Here is a 19,626-nt window from a genome sequence, read left to right as displayed (position 1 = left end):
CCAAACCGGAAAAAAGTGTATGTGCAGAGCTCCTCTAAGTGTATCTGCAGAGCTCCTCTAAGTGTATCTGCAGAATAGAGGAACTCTGCACATACACTTTTTGCCGGAAACCGCTGTATGGAGTGAATGTCCCAGAACTGTCAGAAATAGACTATTTATGACAGTTCTGGGACATTCACTGCATACAGCTGTTTTAACCGCTGTATGGAGGGAATGTCATGGAACTGTCAGAAATAGACTATTAATGACAGTTCTGGGACTGTCCTTCCATGCAGCGGTTGAAACATTGTATGTATTTGTTTCCATAAATGGATCCATTTATGGAAACAAATACATACAATGTTTCAACCGCTGTATGGAAGGACAGTCCCACAACTGTCATTAATAGTCTATTTCTGACAGTTCCATGACATTCCCTCCATACAGCGGTTAAAACAGCTGTATGGAGTGAATGTCCCAGATCTATCAGAAATAGACTATTTATGACAGTTCTGGGACATTCACTGCATACAGCTGTTTTAACCGCTGTATGGAGGGAATGTCATGGAACTGTCAGAAATAGACTATTAATGACAGTTGTGGGACTGTCCTTCAATGCAGCGGTTGAAACATTGTATGTATTTGTTTCCATAAATGGATCCATTTTATGGAAACAAATACATACAATGTTTCAACCGCTGCATGGAAGGACAGTCCCAGAACTGTCATTAATAGTCTATTTCTGACAGTTCCATGACATTCCCTCCATACAGCGGTTAAAACAGCTGTATGAAGTGAATGTCCCAGATCTATCAGAAATAGACTATTTATGACAGTTCTGGGACATTCACTCCATACAGCTGTTTTAACCGTTGTATGGAGGGAATGTCATGGAACTGTCAGATATAGACTATTAATGACAGTTGTGGGACTGTCCTTCCATGCAGCGGTTGAAACATTGTATGTATTTGTTTCCATAAATGGATCCATTTATGGAAACAAATACATACAATGTTTCAACCGCTGCATGGAAGGACAGTCCCAGAACTGTCATTAATAGTCTATTTCTGACAGTTCTATGACATTCCCTCCATACAGCGGTTGAAACCGCTGTATGGAGTGAATGTCCCAGAACTGTCAGAAATAGACAGAAACTGTCACAGAACTGTCCTTCTTCTCATCCTTCTCCTTCTTCTCATCCTTCTTCTCATCCTTCTTCTCATCCTTCTCCTTCTTCTCATCCTTCTCCTTCTGCTCATCCTTCTTCTCATCCTTCTCCTTCTTCTCATCCTTCTCCTTCTCCTTCTTCTCATCCTTCTCCTTCTCCTTCTCATCCTTCTCCTTCTCCTTCTCATCCTTCTCCTTCTCCTTCTCATCCTTCTCCTTCTCCTTCTTCTCCTTCTTCTCATCCTTCTCCTTCTCCTTCTTCTCATCCTTCTTCTCCTTCTCATCCTTCTCCTTCTTCTCATCCTTCTCCTTCTCCTCATCCTTTTTCTTCTCATCCTTCTCCTTCTCCTTCTCATCCTTCTCCTTCTCCTCATCCTTTTTCTTCTCATCCTTCTCCTTCTTCTTCTCATCCTTCTCCTTCTTCTTCTCATCCTTCTCCTTCTTCTTCTCATCCTTCTCCTTCTTCTCATCCTTCTCCTTCTTCTCATCCTTCTCCTTCTTCTCATCCTTCTCCTTCTTCTCATCCTTCTCCTTCTTCTCATCCTTCTCCTTCTTCTCATCCTTCTCCTTCTTCTCATCCTTCTCCTTCTTCTCATCCTTCTCCTTCTTCTCATCCTTCTCCTTCTTCTCATCCTTCTCCTTCTTCTCATCCTTCTCCTTCTTCTCATCCTTCTCCTTCTTCTCATCCTTCTCCTTCTTCTCATCCTTCTCCTTCTTCTCATCCTTCTTCTTCTCATCCTTCTCCTTCTCCTTCTTCTCTTCCTTCTCCTTCTCCTCATCCTTTTTCTTCTCTTCCTTCTCCTTCTCCTCATCCTTTTTCTTCTCATCCTTCTCCTTCTCCTTCTTCTCATCCTTCTCCTTCTCCTCATCCTTTTTCTTCTCATCCTTCTCCTTCTCCTTCTTCTCATCCTTCTCCTTCTTCTCATCCTTCTCCTTCTTCTCATCCTTCTCCTTCTTCTCATCCTTCTCCTTCTTCTCATCCTTCTCCTTCTTCTCATCCTTCTCCTTCTTCTCATCCTTCTTCTCATCCTTCTTCTTCTCATCCTTCTCCTTCTCATCCTTCTTCTCCTTCTTCTCATCCTTCTCCTTCTTCTCATCCTTCTCCTTCTTCTCATCCTTCTCCTTCTTCTCATCCTTCTCCTTCTTCTCATCCTTCTCCTTCTTCTCATCCTTCTCCTTCTTCTCATCCTTCTCCTTCTTCTCATCCTTCTCCTTCTTCTCATCCTTCTCCTTCTTCTCATCCTTCTCCTTCTTCTCCTTCTCCTTCTCCTTCTTCTCATTCTTCTTCTCCTTCTTCTCATCCTTCTCCTTCTTCTCATCCTTCTCCTTCTTCTCATCCTTCTCCTTCTTCTCATCCTTCTCCTTCTCCTTCTTCTCATTCTTCTCATCCTTCTCCTTCTCCTTCTTCTCATCCTTCTCCTTCTTCTCATCCTTCTTCTTCTTCTCATCCTTCTCCTTCTTCTCATCCTTCTCCTTCTCCTTCTTCTCATCCTTCTCCTTCTTCTCATCCTTCTCCTTCTTCTCATCCTTCTCCTTCTTCTCATCCTTCTCCTTCTTCTCATCCTTCTCCTTCTTCTCATCCTTCTCCTTCTCCTTCTTCTCTTCCTTCTCCTTCTTATCATCCTTCTCCTTCTTATCATCCTTCTCCTTCTTCTCATCATTCTCCTTCTTCTCATCATTCTCCTTCTCATCCTTCTTCTTCTCATCATTCTCCTTCTCATCCTTCTTCTTCTCATCCTTCTTCTTCTCATCCTTCTTCTTCTCATCCTTCTTCTTCTCATCCTTCTCCTTCTCATCCTTCTCCTTCTCATCCTTCTCCTTCTTCTCATCCTTCTCTTTCTTCTCATCCTTCTCCTTCTCCTTCTTCTCATCCTTCTCCTTCTCCTTCTCATCCTTCTCCTTCTTCTCATCCTTCTCCTTCTTCTCATCCTTCTCCTTCTCCTTCTTCTCAGCCTTCTTCTTCTCATCCTTCTCCTTCTCATCCTTCTCCTTCTTCTCATCCTTCTCCTTCTTCTCATCCTTCTCCTTCTTCTCATCCTTCTCCTTCTTCTCATCCTTCTCCTTCTCCTTCTCAGCCTTCTTCTTCTCATCCTTCTCCTTCTTCTCATCCTTCTCCTTCTTCTCATCCTTCTCCTTCTTCTCATCCTTCTCCTTCTTCTCATCCTTCTCCTTCTTCTCATCCTTCTCCTTCTTCTCATCCTTCTCCTTCTTCTCATCCTTCTCCTTCTTCTCATCCTTCTCCTTCTTCTCATCCTTCTCCTTCTTCTCATCCTTCTCCTTCTTCTCATCCTTCTCCTTCTTCTCATCCTTCTCCTTCTTCTCATCCTTCTCCTTCTTCTCATCCTTCTCCTTCTTCTCATCCTTCTCCTTCTCCTTCTTCTCATCCTTCTCCTTCTCCTTCTTCTCATCCTTCTCCTTCTCCTTCTTCTCATCCTTCTCCTTCTCCTTCTTCTCATCCTTCTCCTTCTTCTCATCCTTCTCCTTCTTCTTCTCATCCTTCTCCTTCTTCTTCTCATCCTTCTCCTTCTTCTTCTCATCCTTCTCCTTCTTCTCATCCTTCTCCTTCTCCTTCTTCTCATCCTTCTCCTTCTCCTTCTTCTCATCCTTCTCCTTCTCCTTCTCCTTCCTCATCTCCAAGGGCATTTAAATTAAAGGTACAGTGTTCTGCACTAATTTAAAGGCTCTCTGAAGCCTAGAAACCCTTTAAATAAGTCATCTTCGTAGCGGAGAAATTCGCATCGAATCGAATTTCACACTGGAATTCGCCGAATCAGCCGAATCGAATTTTTCATTTCTTCGCTCATCTCTACTCCAGGTATATCTAAACACAAATATATACTAGCCACTCACGTGCTACTGGCGGCTAAACAAACCATAGCGAAGGCCTGGAAGCAGCAGTTTGTACCTTTTGTATAAAATTTCACCGTTGCCTTGACTTCTTTTTAATAAATGCAAAACTGGCTAGTATACTCTCAGACACCCACAAGAAATTCTTTAAAACTTGGACTCCGTGGATTTAATACGCCCACCCAGAAATCTCAGTAAATAGCTTTATTTCACTATGACTTGACTATATCTGACTGCATTTAGGCGTTGTGAACATCCGTTCTTTACTTGTCTCTGTTCTTCTCTCTCTTTCTCCCCTCTTTCGATTTCTGTTTTTTCAGCTCCTCCGCAGGGAAGCCTCTTGAACCATGAGATATCTATACATCTCATATTTTGCTAGCATTTTAACATACCTCCACCGATATAGTTTATTTCACGGATGTCGGTCATTGAAATATAGTCATACAACCTATTAAAACACCATTTACCTGTCCAACACAAAATGTTTGTTCTACCTCTATTCTTGGACAAGCTATCTGAATCATTATTTACTTAAGCTATACTTCACACACGCAAAACCGCTGTTCACTACGGTTTATGGCTGTAATTCCATTTGTCTTTAAAAACTGGTCCACTTTGTATTTTGTACCTGAAGTATTGAAAAACCAATAAACATTTATTGAAAAGAAAACTATAAATCATGCACCAAAGTAGAAATCTTCATTAAGTTGATAAATGTGTGACTTGACACAGCTTTGTTGCCATTGATGGTATTTCAATTTAGATGTGTATTTTATTGAAATATGTTTTTAATTCACTAAGCATGTTACTGTGCACTCAGTGCTACTTGTCTCTCCATAGAGCAGTGGCAGACATCAGTAGCTTAGTGGTTACCACTTCTGCAGCTCTGCATTTCTTACTTTGAAACCTGATGAGGACAACACACCTACACATTTCAGTGTATAATACAGACTGTGGGAGTAACAGCTGGATGGAGTTGCATCATCCATGGCCTGCCAAAGCAGAAGGCACAAGTTTCTGGACAAGGAAGATCCAAGAACATAGACTTTTACAATAGGATTTTTGTACTTCCCAAATCCTTTTCTTTAAAAACAGGAAGTCTGCCCCTGTGGGTTATACCATCGCCTAAAGAAGGAGTGAACAACAAATGGACTGGCAAACAAAACCTATAGGCCAGGACAACCCAGCCTACTACCAGGATTCCTTGCTTTTGTAGAAAAGCTTAGACTGTACGCCCCTTGAGGGTTAGGGACTGATATGAATGTACAATAAATATATATATATATATATATATATATATGTAAAAGCGCTGCGTAAATTGACAGCGCTATATAAGTACCTGTAATAAATAAATAAAAGCGGTACTGGGAGCAAAATTAACAGGGATGGAATTTAAAAGAAAAAGATTTTATGGCGAGTACAAAAATCTGTTCCTTGTTCAGTCACTAAAAGGACACACAAAGTCTTCAACTTTGAGTAGTCCAACTGAAGGGAAAAATAAAAAAAAAATATTAGATAACTGGGGACTGCCTGCTGCTCAAGGATCACCTGAAGGAAGCAAACATCAGATGAGGCTGCAACAGCCAGCTGGTATAACTGAGAACATGTGAACAAAAGACTGGAGATAGCCATGCAAATTTGGAAAGCAGTTAATAGACTCTTGGGTTTTTTGGCATCAATCACAGATCAAGTAGAACGAGCCTTAACAGGAAAAGCTGTGACATAGGTCCTGCCACACATCCAAGTATGGGGCAACTGCACAGGTCCAGGCATGTGTTCAGGAAGTTTGCCTTCCAGTTGTTTACATTTTGGATGTACAAAGCAAGGACATGTCCAGGACAGGATCCAATTTATCCCTTCTCCCCTGCTGTGTTCGTACCTTAATGACCGATGTATTTCCCCACTGCAGTGTTGTCTGACTGAATCAATAACTTTCCACCAGGATCCTCCCGTGCTGCAGAGGCAGCCAGATTGCCTGAAGCTCCGGAGTGTTGATCAGGGGACAAGACTCCTCCGATGACCAAGTGTTCTGAACTGACACCCCAGCCCCAATTACTCCACCCCACCAGGATGCCTCTCTAGCCCAACATACTGCCATCTGTTGCAAGGCTCTTCCAGATGATGGGAAGAAAGGACTTACCCAATTGCAGAATAGATTCCTTAGCCACCAGGCCAAAGACAATCTGATCCTCGGTGTCAAATTGGTACTTCCATTTGTCCCATGAAGAGAGAATGTTGCATTGTAGAGTTTGAGGGAAGTTGGGCAAACTAACTGCTTCAAAGGACACTAACATCAGGTCCAAGACTTTCAAGCAAAAGTGGAGAATCAGACTCCCCCTGGACTGGAGAGTTTGAATCTGGGACATCTGAAGTTCCTCCAGTGGAGAAACACACTGCTACACTGGTCTAAGTTGTATCTAGGACTAGTCCCAGACACTTTTAACAATGAGCTCCTGAAGGTTCAGGAACCATCCAAATCAATGTCATGTCCGGACAGCCAAAATCACATTGTTCCAACAAAGCCTACTCTGACTGGTCCATCAACAGGAGGTCATGTAATGCTGGCCATACACATAGATTTTAGTACAAAAAAAAAAATATATAATGTGTTAGTTTTAGGAGCACTCATTTAATTTTCTAATCATTAGTGGGGTCAAATTGACATTCGTTTTCAATTACCAGAAAATTTGAAGGTGCAGGTTGGAAAATTTTTCTCGAACTAACAAATTTTCAGACCGTGTATGTGGCTTTAGTTCCGGAATTACATTAATTTTTAAATCAAATGTTAAAAGCAAGTGAAATTTTCAAAATTTGTCAATTTATCGAATGTACAAAGAATTTAATACAAATGTTTTTGGCTGAAAATCTGCTAGTTTATGGCCTGCCTAAGTAAGTATCCCACAATGGGTATGCCATGAGAGCATAGCAGGGCTAATAATGAGACCAGCACCTTTGTGTATGAAGCCATAGTATATAGAGTATAGCGGCACCAAAGCAATGCATTGGGCAAGTTGATGAACTGGAAAAATGGGACATACAGGTACACATCCTTAATGTCCACAGAAACTAGAAAGTGTCCCTGGTGAAGGGAAATGATGAAAGACATTCAGAGCTCTGAGATCAGCAATGGGGTACAAGCTCTCTTTTGCGTTTGAGAACAGTGAACAGACAGGAGTGAAATCCTTGAAACCATTTTGCCAGAGAACTGGAAAATGAGGGCACACCTTCACCTGCAGCAGATATAATGTCTGAGGCTTTGGCAGACTAAGTCCCAGACTTTGAAGGGGGACTAGGAGCCAAGATTAGGGGTCTGGACGTGGAGGGAGTGGTTGCAGTAGAGAAATAAAATAGATTTGTTTTCTTTAGAGATAGAAAGGCCAAAAACGTGATATTGCCAACAGCAATATCTTTGATAATGGTATCAAAAGAAGATTTGAAGAGACGTAGAGGTTGATTTACTAAAGGCAAATAGGCTGTGCACTTGGAAGTACACTGAAAGTGCAGTTGCTCTAGATTTGAGGGGAACGTGCAAGGAAAATAAAAACACAGCATTTTTGTTTGCACGACTGGATGAAAGAAATCTGCAGCGCTTAGCCTCATTTTAGAGCTTCCCCTTGGATATAAAGCAACTGCACTTGCAATTGCAGTGCACAGTATATTTACCTTTAGTAAAGTCTCTCAAAGGCTGTAAGAATCAGACATATTGAAAGCGTTTTCACAGATCAATGCTTTATTCAAAGGGTCCTATGCATATGTACTGACAAAAGTATAAGAAATAATTCCAGGAAAGTTAGCAACAGTCACAACCGAAGTTCAAAGCTACAGCCATTTGCTCTATGTTTTCTATAGTCAAAAGACCAACTGCAGTAGTAGCAAGATCTCATTTAAAGGATTTTAACCAATCATTCATGGTTTGGCACAGTGATGTCAGAGCTAAAATGGGAGCAGGTCCGGCCAGGGAGAACAGAGTTTAGAAAGAGCTTAAAACTGCTTATTGCTCAGGCCCTGGGTGCATCATTCACTGGTATGGTACTCTTTATTAAGACTTGACACTATCAGATCCGAAGTGGGTGTACACCACCTTTGTATAGAATCCTCCCCAAATAGGTCCAAAACTAATAAGTGCTTGAGAGGAAGCAAGCAGCTTGTCAGGGTGTATATCTGTAGAGAAAAAGTTAGAACAGTTGAAATGGGAAATTTTTGTGGCCTTAAGGGCTCTAAAGGAACCATGTGTGGAAGGTCACACTGATAGAATCAACAGGCTGATCCTGTAGTTCAAAAGCCAGGTTGAAGAAAGCCATGGCTGCAATGGAAAAAAATCTCAATGTAGAGAAGAGTCTTAAAGGGTAAGTTACCTTTTTGGACAAAAATAATAAATGCACTTTTTTTGCAGGTAAAAAAAAAAAATAATGTGCATTTATTATTTTTGTCCAAAGGAGCCTGTAAAGCATTGCACCAGCGATAAGTAGACCGCTGATGCCATGCAGGTCTCCTGCAGACCTGTCAGAATATCTGCTTGGCGTACGGGATGTACGGTCAAGCAGATATTCTGACAGGAAGATTCAATGAACTACCACAACGCTTCACAGCGCCATGGTAGTTCATTAAAGACTACAAGCCGACATCCACTAAAGCTGCCGGGACTTGTAGGCACTCATTTACAGAACTCTGTGAATGAGTGATGCAGCCGCGTGGGTGGAGCCCCACACAGCCATGCAGTTTGCAAATCAGGCAGATAGTACGGGGATATTTCTCCCCGTACTGTCAGAGGGAGGGAGAGGGCACAGCTTTGGGAACATGTTACATATTCTAAAGGCGAGCTTTTCCTTTAAAGAAGAAAGGAGTGGCAAAAAAAGGTTACTGTTATAATACAGGATTGTTTCATTTTACTTACTGTGAACATTCAGAAGTTTTTCCTTTGTTCTGATAGTCCATAATACATTGAATTAAATGATTATTTTCATCCAACATCTGTAAAGAAAGCAAACTTGTAAATTTAACATCTAGAAACATACATGGGAAAAAAAAAAAAAACATTATAACGTATGTGATATCTTGAAAAACACTTTGCAAATACTTTTAGGGTCAATTTACACCTCAACGCTGTGTTGCTGCATATTGTGACAAGTTAACCACTTGCCCTCCTGAGGATTTACCCCCCTTAATGACCAGGCCTCTTTTTGCTACTCGGCACTGCACTAATTCAACTGATAATTGCGCGGTCATGCAATGCTGCACCCAAACGAAATTTACATCCTTTTTTTCACACAAATAAGAGCTTTCTTTTGGGGGTATTTGATCACCTGTGCGCTTTTTATTTTTCACGCTATAAACAAAAAAAAGACCAAAAATTTTTAAGAAAAACAATATTTTTTACTTTCAGCTCTAAAAAAATATATAGTAAACTCAAAGTAAGTTATAAATTTAGGCCAAAAGGTATTCTGCTACATGTTTTTGGTAAAAAAAATCCCAATAAGCGTATATTGATTGCTTTGTGTGAAAGTTATAGCGTCTACAAACTATGGTATAGATACTGCAATTTACGCCATTTTTTGCTATATAGCGCTGCGCTAGTTTAATGGACAATTGCGCGGTCATGCAATACTGTACATAACTGAAATTTATGTCCTTTTTTTCACACAAATAGAGCTTTCTTTCGGTGGTATTTGATCGCCCGTGCGGTTTTTATTTTTTGCGCTATAAAAGAAAAAAAAAAAAAAAAAGGCTGACAATTTTGAGAAAAAAAAAACAATATTTTGGACTTTTTGCTATAAAACATGTCCAGTAAAAAAAAAAAAAAAAAAAAAGGTAAAAATCAAAATTTCGTCATAAATTTCGGCCAAAATGCATTCTGCAACATGTCTTCGCTAAAAAAAAAAAAAATACGTGTAAATTAATTGGTTTACGTGAAAATTATAGCGTTTACAAATGGCGGGAAAGATACTCGGATTTTTTTTAATTCTAATAATGGCGGCGATCAGCGACTTATGGCAGGACTGCGGCGGACATTCTGACACTGGGGGGGAACTAACTTGGGGTCGCTGACATCCCCAGTGACACCAATACAGTGATCAGTGCAAAAAAAAACAAAAACCACTGACACTGTACTAATGGCACTGGGGAGGAAGGGGTTAACTTTTTTATTCACTGAAAGGGTTAACTGTGTGAGGGAAGTGTTTTACTAGGGGGCGGGGGTGTGTACTGCATGGGACACGCTGATCAGGAGAGATAAACTCTTCTCTTCTGATCAGCATGTCAGGAGCTGTCAGAGAACTGACAGAAAGTAGAGCTACTGCAGCCCTGCTCTCTGTCAGGGATTGCCGCTAATAGGCGGGACACAGCTGGTAATGACCGGCCGTGACCCGGCGACTGACAACCCGCGGCAGGGATCGGTGGTGCAGGTAGAGTGGCGGCGCGCCTTGTGCGCGCCCCCTACCTGTTTTGCAAAAGCGCATTTTAAAACGTGCTTTTGCCCAGCCATGCCACCCTGCCCCCGTATTTCTACAGTGGCTGGGCGGCAAGTGGTTAATGTGCTTTACATCAAGACAGTATACCTTAAATGAGCGGCCAACAGACCATAGATCAGACAAAAACTGATACGTTTTCCAATGCTGCACATTGTCATGCATTGTGATACATTGCAAGCGTTGATAGTTGCAGCAAGGGTAGGCTGCCCAGTACTATAGCCAAAATAAAGACAATGCAATGCACAGAAGCATACTCTACTACAATGTATAAGTGTGAATGGGCCCGTAGCCTCTCTAGCGGTCTGATTATGTCAGTATTTCTATGCTCAAAGCGGTACATTTTTTTGCATGGAAATATGTAGTTTTTTTTTTATTGTAGGTCTGTAATTTTTAGGAATAACTCACTGAAATCTGTCCGAACAAGAGTCTAGTAAACATCCCGGGTATGTTAAAATTTGAAACACGAAATCAAATTATAATTTAATAAATAATCATAAAAAATTAAATAATAATAATTTTAATTCAATAACATAATCAAACCAAACACACAAATTTGAAATATAGCACCAAATTCGCACATCACTGAGCAAAGTTGCAAAATCATTTTCATTGTCTGATAACGAATTTCCCCACGAATCATTATCACTCAATTCTGCAAGTAGTTCTAATTTACTATCGCGTTTGACCTAAAAGGGACGCTTTTTGGACGCCATGGACGTTTCTCAGTTTCCAGGCAGAAAGAACAGTAAAAATGCAGGCAGGGCACAGGACAAAGCACTAGGGACAAAATGTATGTGAAATGCTTGGATACAGTAATGTTTTACGATTTAATTTTACTGTATTTAGTGAATGTCATTTTTTGACATTTTTAAATTTCCCGCCAGTTCCATCCCCCGAATGTCCTGACGTTGCAGGGAACGGAACCCAGAAGACAGATGCCGGCATCGGCCGGGGACACTGCACGGGGGGACATCGCAGGAGCGCAGGACAAGGTAAGTGCAAAAGGAATCCCGGAGCAACGCTGCAGGGTATTCCTGAGTGTAGCTCGGGGTTACCGCTTGTGGTGCTGAAACTTTACCCCAAGCTAAACTCGGGAATACCTCCAGGGAGGTTAACCTGAGCAGCCACACATATTTACTGGGGAAACAATACAAAAAAAGGGGGGGGGGGGGGGGGAGTAATACAAGATCAAGCACCCCCAATTGTCACTACACATACTCCAGAAGATAGTCAAAACTTCATACATGAATTAAAGCGATACTAAAGGCTCAAATTTTTTTTATCTACAAATAAAAAACATGTTATACTTACCTGCTGTGTGCAGTGGTGTTGCACAGAGAAGCCCAGGTCCTCCTCTTCTCAGGTCCCCCGCAGGCTCACCTAGCCATTCCCTCCTGTTGGGTGCCCCCACAGCAAGCAACTTGCTATGGGGGCACCTGCTGCTCCATGTGTCCATTCACACACGGAGCCTCGGCTTGACCCCGCCCCTCTCTCTTCATTGGCTCATTGGCTGTGATGGACAGCAGCGGGAGCAAATGGCTCCCACTGCTGTTTCAGCGAATGAGGAGAGGGAGTCCCAGGATAGCCGAGACTTGAGTGCACATCACAGGATCGAAAGGGGACTTGGCTGGTTATTGGGGGGGCTGCTGCACAGAGAAGGTTTATTACCTTCATGCATAGAATGCATGGAAGTAAAAAACCTTGAGCATTTACAAACACTTCAACACTTAATGAATGCTTGCAGCTTCAGAGCCAGCTGCTCGCCGAACTCTCTGAATGGTCCCGCAGCTTACTGGGACCTGTGACATGTTCCAGAAGGCTGCGGGGGAAGGGGGCAACTTCCGCAGGGATCGCCACAGCAATCTGACCGTAGGTCGGGGAGCAGGTACCTGTCAAAAAGCAAGAACCTCCCCAAATAAAGTACCAAAATGTGAAGGAGGAGGAGAGCTCTGCAATAAAGAGTCTGTTGACAAATTTGTTTTTTCAACTGTGTTGGGATACAGGCATCTGTCCTACACAGCATTAATTGGAGCTTCAATGCATCCCATGCAGGCAAAGATGGCCCTTCACACAAGAGTACAGATAGATACTCCTGTGTGAATAAGGCCCGATACCCGGTACACACATTCAGTTTTCTTTTTTCCAGCCCAACGGGCTGAGCGAAAAAAAACAAAAAACAAAAACACCACACAAAAAATTGCTGTACTAACAGAAACAATCTCTCCTGCTGTGCCTTTGTGTTGACAGGAGGACTCTCCTGCCTCTCCCCCACCATCCACCAGAACAAACCACTGGCTGCTAGCACTGATTGCATGCTGGTTTTCCAGCATGTCCCTTAGACTGGATTCTGTTGGAAGGACAGCTGTAAACATGGTCTGAACGTCGGTCAGTTCCTGCTAAACTGGCTGATGTTTGGACCATGTGTACCCTTCTTAAGGATCCTTTCAATCATTTTAATATTATTATACAGGATTTATATAGCGCCAATAGTTTTCTCACCGCTATACAATATAATGGGAGACAATACAGCAACAATACAGTTCAATACAAGAGGAATAGGAGGGCAATGAACCTTGGAGCTTACAATCTAGAAGGGAGGGGCTAGTGGTGAAAAAGGTAGTAACTGTGGGGGATGGACTGGTAGGAAGAGTAGAAGATTCCATTATTAGCTGACAGCAGGATAGGCTTCCCTGAAGAGATAGGTTTTCAGAGATCGACTAAAAGTGAGCAGAGTAGGCGATAGTCTGATAAATTGGGGTAGAGAATTCCAGAGGATGGGGGAAGCTCTGGAGAAGTCCTGGAGACGAGCATGGGAGGAGGAGACAAGGGAGCTAGAGAGCAGGAGGTCGTGCGAGGAGAGGAGAGTACGGTTTGGGTGATATTTGGAGACAAGATTGGTGATGTAATATGGGGCAGAGTTATAAATGGCTTTATATGTTATTAATGTTTTGAATTGTATCTTTTGAGCAATGGATACTGTACCTACAGGAAACACAGAGAAAAGGTTTCTGACCCTTTCTGAAACTGCGGCCACACAGAAACCGCTTGGTGCTTCGGCACCATATGTTTCCGCGCATAGCAAAATTCATCAGGGTTTCCAGTGTGTGGGGGTGCCATTAAAAATGAATGCCACCCTCATGTCTTTCCTAAACAGCAGTGTATTTTGTGTGGGCACAGCAAACCCCCCAACACAATAATATGAATCTAGCCTAAGGCACACCAACATGCGCTTTTGGGTGCAGGAAATTGCATGGTGCAAAAGCACCATGTGGTTCTATGCAGTCGTATTTTTAAAGAGGGGGTTGAGGACTTTTTCCCCTGCGTTTTCCCATTCAAATAAATAGGCTGCTGTGCCCACACAAACGCAAGCTGCACCAACTGCAAATGTGTGAACCTAGACTTAAAGGAGAAGTAAAGCAAAAGCTATTTCGGCTATACTTCTATGGATCACAGGAGTGCAGTTTGCTCTGCACTCCTGTAACCTGTTTTCAGCCAACAGCAGGTAGAGACAGTCCAGGCTCTGAAAAGATCCTGACCATATGATCGTCATCCACCTAGACTGGACCGGCAGCTAGCTGAACTTCTCAGACATCCACCAAGAGCTCGAGCCGCCCCCTCCTGCTCGTCCACAGCCCGGCACTCTAGAGAGCACTGGAGGGGCAGAGCTTGAGACTGACAGTCATGGCTCTCTGCTCAGAACAGAGGGGGGAGAACTAAGTGATCAGTGGCGTTTGATCGGTCAGTTCTCAGTGCAGAACCAGCAGGGTACAGTTGCAGCATCGGATCAATTCACCTCGGGGAGTGTAACTTTATTTTATTATAGAAAGACCATACTTCTCTTTTAAAGGTTAGGTTTTTTTGTTCTTGTAGATAAAACTCTGCATGTCTCTTCTCCTGTATAACCCCTTCCCATGCACAGTAGGAAATATGTCCCTGTACTGCTAGGGTGACAGTATGTTAAAAAAAACATAAAAAAAAAAAATGTTTTTTGAAAATTTACAATTTTTGGTTATTAACTAAATTTGGGGGTTTTTTTACTAAAAAGATAGCTGAACACATTTTGTCCAAGATTAATGAAGAAAGATATTTGCAAAATTGTATAAGAAAAACACTTTTTTTCAAAATTTTTGGCTTTTTTCATTTATATAGCAAAAACAAACCCAGTGGTAAATAAATACCACCAAAATAAAGTTTTAACGGTCTCAAAAAAATTCTAAAAAATTCATATGGGTTCAGTGTTGCATGACCACGCAATTGTCATTCAAAGTGTGACAGCTCTGAAAGCTGAAAATTGGCCTGGGCAGGAAGGGGGTAAAAGTGTCCGGACTTGAAGTGGTTAAACTACCCCCCCAAATGTTTTGAGCCCCCCCAACATAGGTACGCATGTACAAACATAAAAGCATGAGCTGGGGCGCCTACGCATGAAAACGATGATTTTGATACATGTTACATATCACCGCACACGCCAGACAGAGGGCAATAATTCTAGCACCAAACCTTCTCTGTAACACTAAACTGATGACTTATAAGGAGCTTTAAAAGCGTCACCTATAAAAAAAAATATAGTGTACTAAACTTTGTTGCCATTCCACGAGCGCACGCAAATTTATGGTTTGACATGTTGGATATCTATTTACTTGATGCAACTTTGTCTTATATTTTACAAAACAATTGGATCATTTATTGCTTTTTGTGCCCTAAAATTACCTTGTGTATTTTTTTTACTGAAACTTTGCATTTCCTAGACCATTGTGGTAATATTGTGTGACATAACAAATTAGAACTAGCACTATTTTATTCTCTAGGGTCTAAGCTTTCAGAAAATATATTATGTTCGGTGGTTTTGTATAATCTTCAGGCCTTAAATGATTTTGTAAACTTGTGCAAAAAATGCAAAAACAGCTCTGGCAGTGAAAGGGATAAAAGGATAAGCCTGACACTCCCCTTTCCTGAGGAGCACCCAATCACTGCTCATTACACTGCAAGGTCTCTCTCCTCCCTGCCAGTCCCTGGGTTCTGTGCTGGAGACAGGCAGGAAGGGGAGGAGGAGATAAACAGTGCAATATTAAAAATATTAAAATGTTTAAGTCGCCATAAAGTGCCTTTTGTTTTTAAAAGCCCCAGACATTACTTAAAGCACCTCAAATTTAAATACGGTTTTGGTTGGAAAAAAAAACATTTTTTAATCAGAAGTAGATTGTCATGAGGGAAAAGTAGATTGGGGCACCGATTTAGTCCCTGGACAAGCAGTTTTTTAAAAAAATGTCTACACCACTGTAGTGCCTTACCTACATTAACCACTTCAATACCGGGCACTTATACCGCCCACTTATATATTGCCCAGGCCAATTTTCAGCTTTCAGAGCTGTCGCAATTTGAATGACAATTGCGCGGTCATGCAACACTGTACCCAAACTAAAATTTTATCATTTTGTTCACACAACTAGAGCTTTCTTTTGGTGGTATTTAATCACTGCTGGGGTTATTTTTTGCTAAATGAACAAAAAAAGACCAACAATTTTGAAAAAAAAAACAAAAATATTTTTCTTTGTTTCTGTTATAAAAGTTTAAAATATAAATAATTGTTATTCATAAATTTAGGCCAAGATGCATTTTGCTACATTTCTGACCCTTTTTTTGCACAGTCCGATGTATTTCATAAGAGGCATGGGGAGTTTTTTGACGGTGTAATTTTTTTTGTCATAATTGTCCTGTAAAACTTATACCCCCTTCCTGCCCAGGCCAATTGTCAGCTTTCAGGGCTGTCGCATTTTGAATGACAATTGCACGGTCATGCAACACTGTACCCATATGAAATTTTTATCATTTTTTTTCACACAAATAGAGCTTTCTTTTGGTGGTATTTAATCACCACTGAGTTTTTTATTTTTTTGCTAAATGAAAAAAAAAAAACTGAAACTTTTGAAAAAAAAACAAAAAAACCACACAAAACACACTTTTCTTCATTGCGGTTATAAAATTTTGCAAATAAATAACATTTCTTCATAAATTTAGGTCAAAATGTATTCTGCTACATTTCTTTGGTGAAAACAATAATAATAATTTCATTTGTATTTTTTTTCAAATATTTCTATTTTTTATTACTTTTTTTGCTATTTTATTTTTCAGCACACTATGACCAAAGCAATACAATGTTACCATAGTAACATTGAACTACTCAGGGTAAGTGATCAGTATTTTTTTTAACACATTATGATTGCTAATACCAATGTATTTCATTGATATTTGCAATCATTGTTACTGAATGAAACTGATTCATTCAGTCTTTTATTGTGAATAGCTGTGATTGGGCAAATCTGATCACATGATACAGATGGGCTGTGATTGGCCCTGTCTGTATCATGTGACTGCCTTGACCAGTCACAGCTAACAAAATAATTGTATACAATGGATGGCATGACAGGAAGCCATCCATTGTATACAATCGACATGTGATCTGCTGTGATTGGTCACATGACACTGGCAATGGGCTGGTGCAGTGATGTGTCATTGGCTGTATCCCATGGACACAGCCAGTTACAGATGGCGCCGCTGTGCGGCCCCGAGAGCGGCTCGTTTTGACAGAAAGTCATATGACGCCCAGTCACAACGGTGAGTGTCCTGCCCGGCCGTCAATCTGTTATAGGCCGGGCAAGAAGATGTTAAATTATCCTCAGAACCTGTGTCATTAATATGTGCTCGGGTTTAAAGGGACGAAGTGGCAACCCTATCTGGGACGTTTGTTGAGTGTAGAGCAGACCATTCAAGGGGACGCCTGCCCTATGTACAAGAAAAAAGGCTTGAAAACCCCCGCAAGTGGGAGCGTGAGTTCCCGCTACGCTCAGGTGTGAAGCTTAGGAGCAGGGGTCAGGATGATGGAGCCCAGAAGCCTGGATTGGTCTCACACTTTGGGGCCCTTGTGTAGCCTGTGTTTGTATGACTTTGGCTGGAGGGGACAGGCTGGTCTGAGGAGCTCACTATTGTTCACCAGAGATAAATAAAGCTGGGAAATCTACTCCCAGTATAAACAGACACGCTCAGATGAACCCATCCCCCCTTGTTCATGCCTCCTCTCTATCCAGGCCGGCCTCCCATGCCCCATTACCCGTCAGGACACCCACCTCTCCCTATAACGATCGTCCCTCTTTTGTGTCTCACCTTCTGGATGGCAGCCGGGGTTATCTCCCCCTTCCCCCGCTGCCGGGGAGCTGCAAAGGCCACCGACATGTCACCGCAGAGGCCGAGCACCGCACACACCTACACACCGAGCGGACACAACACCGGAGGAATAACGGCTGGAGCAGATCACCTTCCCCGCGCCGAGACACTGCCAGACTCCCGGACTGTACCACGTACAACAATGACAGGGGAGAGAACTATACTCCCGCCTCCAGCTTCAGTTATTCATGCCTCGCATACGGGCGTTCACTAACCCTTATATACAGCAACGTACTACGAGCGGCCTGGGGAGTCACATAGGGGACATTGTAGCCGTAAGAGTTACTAAAACCTTAAAAGCTCATTCAAACACCCCTCTGGCGTCTCTTGGGTCAGGTCCAGCCATCCCAGAATCCATTGAGGCATGAGTAACGCGCACTTGGTACAGTCCCGGAGAGGGGGGTGCTCGTAGAATGCAATCAATGCGTCGTGTTTCTTCTAGTGTTTGAATGCCGAGCTTTAATATTGAAATGTACGGTGTTGTGTAGCCGTGACTGGCTGCACTTATCCCTGTCCGGGTGGAGGCGGAGGAACGGCAGTTTGAGCTGATAGTGGTAGCGGGCTGTGTTCTGTGGTGTGCTAGAGCAGAATTCCAGGGTAATAATGGGAACGTGTGACCGCAGCCCACACTAATATCTATGGACGTGAAACCACTGGACTATTGTGTGTCGGACATTACAGCCAACACACCCCCGTGCAGTCAGTGAGCTATGGTCCAGTCCAAGCGTAATCGCCAACATTTGTCTTCATTTTACGTGCGGAAAATGTCTCCAGAAAAATGGCCGCCACTATATACAAAGTATTGATAGAGGACTGCGACACTTTATTAAATACTTCCGGTAGAGGACACTCTGTGGTCCAGTCTAAAAGACGCGAATAGTTTCCATATGACCTGAGCAGCACGTGGTTAGGAGTGAGCGTGTTGGAGCGCTGAGAGTGTGTGGAGACTTTATTCTATACATATGCAATGCATGGCAGGGGAGAGTAAAGCAGAATAGAACAATAGGACACAAATAGAATATATACTATATTGCCAAAAGTATTGGGACACCACGCCAAATCATTGGATTCAGGTGTTCCAATCGCCTCCATAGCAATGCAGACGGCTTTTATAAACATTTGTGAAAGAATGGGTCGCTCTCAGGAGCTCAGTGAATTCAAGCGTGGTACTGTGATAGGTTGTTACCTATGCAATAAGTCCATCCATGACATTTCCTTGCTATTAAATATTCCATAGTCATATTTTAGTTGTATTATAACAAAGTGGAAGCAACTGGGAACAACAGCAACTCAGCCACAAAGTGGTAGGCCACATAAAATGGCAGAGCGGGGTCAGCACATGCTGAAGCGCACAGTGCACAGAAATTCGTAAACTGTCTGTAGAGTCAATAGCTAAAGACCTCCACACTTCATGTGGCCTTCAGATTAGCACAACCAACAGTGCATAGAGAACTTCATGGAATGGGTTTCCATGGCCGAGCAACTGCATCCAAGCCTTACATCACAAAGTGCCATACAAAGCGTCAGATGCAGTGGTGTAAAGCATGCTGCCACTGGACCCTAGAGCCATGGAGACATGTTCTCTGGAGTGACTAATCATGCTTCTCTGTCTGGTAATCCTGATTTAGTTGAGGACTGAATTGTCCAGTGCTTATCTGCTCCTGTCCTAATTTATGATGCTGGTTTGCTCTGGAATGTGCGCACATAAAGAAACTCACACTGACACGTTTGGTCTGTGAAAACTTCTAATTTATTGAAATGAAACCATGAGTTTATATATGAAAAAATGATGCGAACATCACGTGATAACAGCATAAGCATTATATTAGTCTTTGATTGGTCACTTTACACGAAAACAATCTCCGTCATGGTATAGGTGTGATCTTCTTCCAAGTCTTATAGAAAGAAAAACGTTCCTTTGTTTCCGAAATCACACGATGGGAGGGGG

The 19,626-nt window shown here is 42.2% G+C and overlaps 1 protein-coding gene across 5 annotated transcripts in view; it reads right to left on the bottom strand.

Annotated features, from left to right (window-relative positions):
* Window positions 1-18,008, bottom strand: part of SS18 (SS18 subunit of BAF chromatin remodeling complex) — a 109,923-nt gene extending 91,915 nt beyond the window's left edge. For 2 of the 5 annotated variants that reach the window (XM_089675713.1, XM_089675712.1), the window contains exons 1-2: window positions 17,619-17,992; window positions 8,888-8,964 (exon numbers count right to left, since the gene is read on the bottom strand). In XM_089675713.1, coding sequence (XP_089531839.1) covers window positions 8,888-8,964; window positions 17,619-17,687 — 146 coding nt within the window. In that variant the 5' untranslated portion in view covers window positions 17,688-17,992. Of the gene's footprint in view, window positions 1-8,887; window positions 8,965-17,618 lie in introns of all 5 variants that reach the window. The other 3 variants (XM_089675710.1, XM_089675708.1, XM_089675709.1) reach the window with 3 other exon arrangements.
* Window positions 18,009-19,626: the final 1,618 nt, after the last annotated feature.

Source organism: Staurois parvus, unplaced genomic scaffold (genome assembly GCF_062004578.1).
Source record: "Staurois parvus isolate SC_StPar_1 unplaced genomic scaffold, SC_StPar_1.0 ptg000157l, whole genome shotgun sequence".
Classification (NCBI taxonomy): Eukaryota; Metazoa; Chordata; class Amphibia; order Anura; family Ranidae; genus Staurois; species Staurois parvus.
Note: the sequence above shows the minus strand (reverse complement) of the source record. Positions and strands in the feature narration are given on the sequence as shown.